Source organism: Vigna umbellata, chromosome 8 (assembly GCF_029865625.1).
Source record: "Vigna umbellata cultivar VRB3 chromosome 8, Vumbellata_1.0, whole genome shotgun sequence".
NCBI classification, from domain to species: domain Eukaryota; kingdom Viridiplantae; phylum Streptophyta; class Magnoliopsida; order Fabales; family Fabaceae; genus Vigna; species Vigna umbellata.
In genome coordinates, this window is record NC_142172.1 from 36,345,730 (window position 1) to 36,348,245 (window position 2,516).

The 2,516-nt window shown below is 31.0% G+C and overlaps 1 protein-coding gene across 1 annotated transcript; it reads left to right on the forward strand.

Annotated features, from left to right (window-relative positions):
- Nucleotides 1-1,232: 1,232 nt before the first annotated feature.
- LOC148194583 (cell number regulator 7-like) lies at nucleotides 1,233-1,914 on the forward strand. Its single transcript, XM_088096384.1, has 4 exons — nucleotides 1,233-1,305; nucleotides 1,377-1,448; nucleotides 1,552-1,761; nucleotides 1,859-1,914. The coding sequence occupies exons 1-4, from the start codon at nucleotides 1,233-1,235 to the stop codon at nucleotides 1,912-1,914; spliced, it is 411 nt and encodes a 136-aa protein (XP_087952510.1).
- The last annotated feature ends 602 nt before the right edge of the window (nucleotides 1,915-2,516 follow it).

Consider the following 2,516-nt stretch of genomic DNA (forward strand, 5'->3'; position numbering starts at 1 on the left):
TAATATTGAAGTTTCTCTTAATTTTATATTTAGCAATATATCCCAAGTTCAAATCTGAGCTATATGAATGTTCCATTATTGCAGAGAGAGAAAGATTATTGAGGATAATAGAAAAGTGTAAGATATTTTTAGAATAAAAGAAAATAGTGAGAAAATATAGAATATTTTTAGAATAAAAAAAAATAGTGGGAAAGTGGACGAACAACACCCATGAACTGCCCTAATATAAGAAGATATGTGCTGGGCTATTGAGTTCCTTTAGTTGTGGGCTATTTCGTGTTGCATTTCCATGTTTCCTCCGCATTGAGTGTGTAAAAGACAAAAGCTACCATATTCCCTCGTTGCCGCCCCCGCTCCCTGCTCCCTACAGTAATTTAAACGGTTTTTTTATGAAAAATAGTTACTTTTTATTGTAAAATCTGATATTTTTTTTTTGGATTTTACAAATTGAAAACTTTTTTTTATGTAAAAGGTAACTTCAGAGTTATATAATCCGAAAATCACTTCTAAATCCAAAATTCATTTTTGCAAGAAAAATTATTAAATTATCTAATGAAGAATATAATATTATTTTTAGATTATATCTTTCAAATTACTATTACAGATTGCATAATTCGTATACTTTTTTTAGGATTTATATTTCACCATCACAAAGATTTTCCTGTTCCACGTTCCGAAATGAACTTTAAACTCAGATAAAGATAAAATGTCAATATTTATTAAGGGAAAAAAATGAGTGCAAAAAGAAATTGCCTTAGTCCTGTTATATGGCCCTAACTTTTGTGTAATATTTACCCAAAAAAAGGTATATTAATCTGCCAATAAATAAATAAATAAAAATATACAAGAAAATGAACATTTTAAAATATTGAAATAAATTACGATTAAATGGTGACAGTGTAATTCAGTAACAGAAATGTGAAAAAAAAAGAAAAATAGGATGTTCAAAATTGACTGTATCAAAATGGTGACTGATAAGACGGCAGAATGAAGTTTTTAAAACCGACAAGAGAAATGATTAAGAGGAAATAAGTTGGCATTGGTCTGTCTGAAGGAGTCCGGCATGTAATAATTAATTTCATGTTTATGCCTAAAGACAACTGCATGAACCATTTGATGAAGTCGACGTTTCCCAAAACAGATTTTCGACCTTGGACTCTTGGGTATTTATATAAACAAAAACTGACCCACAAATATCTGCAGCCTCAGACATTTTTGTTTGAACTTCTAACATGATAGGTCATCATTCTACCCCTTCCAAATGGTCAGCTGAATTCTGTGCCTGTGGAGAACAGCCTCTAACATGTAACATCATCTTAATTTCTTTTTTCTTACAAACACTGATTTCTTACATTGCTCCGTAATTGATTATGCAGGTTTTGTAACTTGCTGTCTACCGTGCATCACCTTTGGCCAAATTGCAGAAATTGTGGATGAAGGACGAAGTTGTAAGATCATTGCTATTTTACTACATATATATGAATGGTATATTGATTATTTGTGATATCAAAATGTAATACAGTGTGTGTTTTTGAACGTGAGAATGAATAGCTTGCGTTGGACAAGGGTGTGCGTATGGGTTACTTATGGTGGTAGCATGCAACTGGGTGTACTCGTGCCTTTACAGAGAGAAACTGAGAGCAAAGTTTGGGTTGCCAGCAGAACCTTGTTGCGATTGCTGTGTTACTTGCTGCTGCGATCCATGTGCCTTATGCCAAGAACATGCTGAGCTAAAAGCAAGAGGTTTTGACCCTTCCAAAGGTATTTGTTATGTATTTCTTTTATTATCTTTCATTAAGTTATTCCTATAATTAGAAGACTTTGAAAATTGAGGGTTTATTAAGCAAATTATAAGCAGGTTGGATTGGGCCACCAAATGCACCTCCTCAAATGCCACCGTCCATGTCTAGATGATCCATCTACCCAATCTCTGTTCATCAAATTTCTTATCATCAACACTGATGTGCATTGAAGTAATAATAGACCCCAATCTTATGCAAATGGTTAAATACATGAACATTAAAAACAAAACGTGAAGGAGCAAGAATATTTTCATCAATATTATCACATGCAAGTTGAATAATCTTGTATTATTAAGCGTTTTCGTCTATTTTAAACCATACTTATCATCAAGGTTATATCACTTTTAAATTTAATATAAAAATCGATGTAACAAGTTTGATGGTTTTTATATTGGTTATTAAATCAATCTAAAATAAAAATAATATTAAGATGATTATGATTAAACTTAATATAATTTGTGTTTTTGAAAAATAATTAAAGTCTTATTCAAGGATATATTGGATCAATTTTTTGGGGTAATCGATGTAACTGTATCACGTATTACCATGACTATTTCCAAGAATTGACGTAATATGTCTTTCAATAAAGTTTTAATATGCTTGTAAGGGCACATATTTTATACATTTTGATCATAATCAATGTAACGTCTTGTACCTTCTTTTTAAAAGACCAGTTTGTATTCCAACTTGTAATAACAAATAAATTTAACCAAT

Coding starts and splice junctions, on each gene's coding strand:
- LOC148194583 (XM_088096384.1), top strand. CDS start 1,233: ATGATAGGTCATCATTCTACCCCTTCCAAATGGTCAGCTGAATTCTGT. Junction 1,306..1,376: donor TGGAGAACAGCCTCTAACAT/GTAACATCATCT, acceptor TTGATTATGCAG/GTTTTGTAACTTGCTGTCTA. Junction 1,449..1,551: donor TGTGGATGAAGGACGAAGTT/GTAAGATCATTG, acceptor GAGAATGAATAG/CTTGCGTTGGACAAGGGTGT.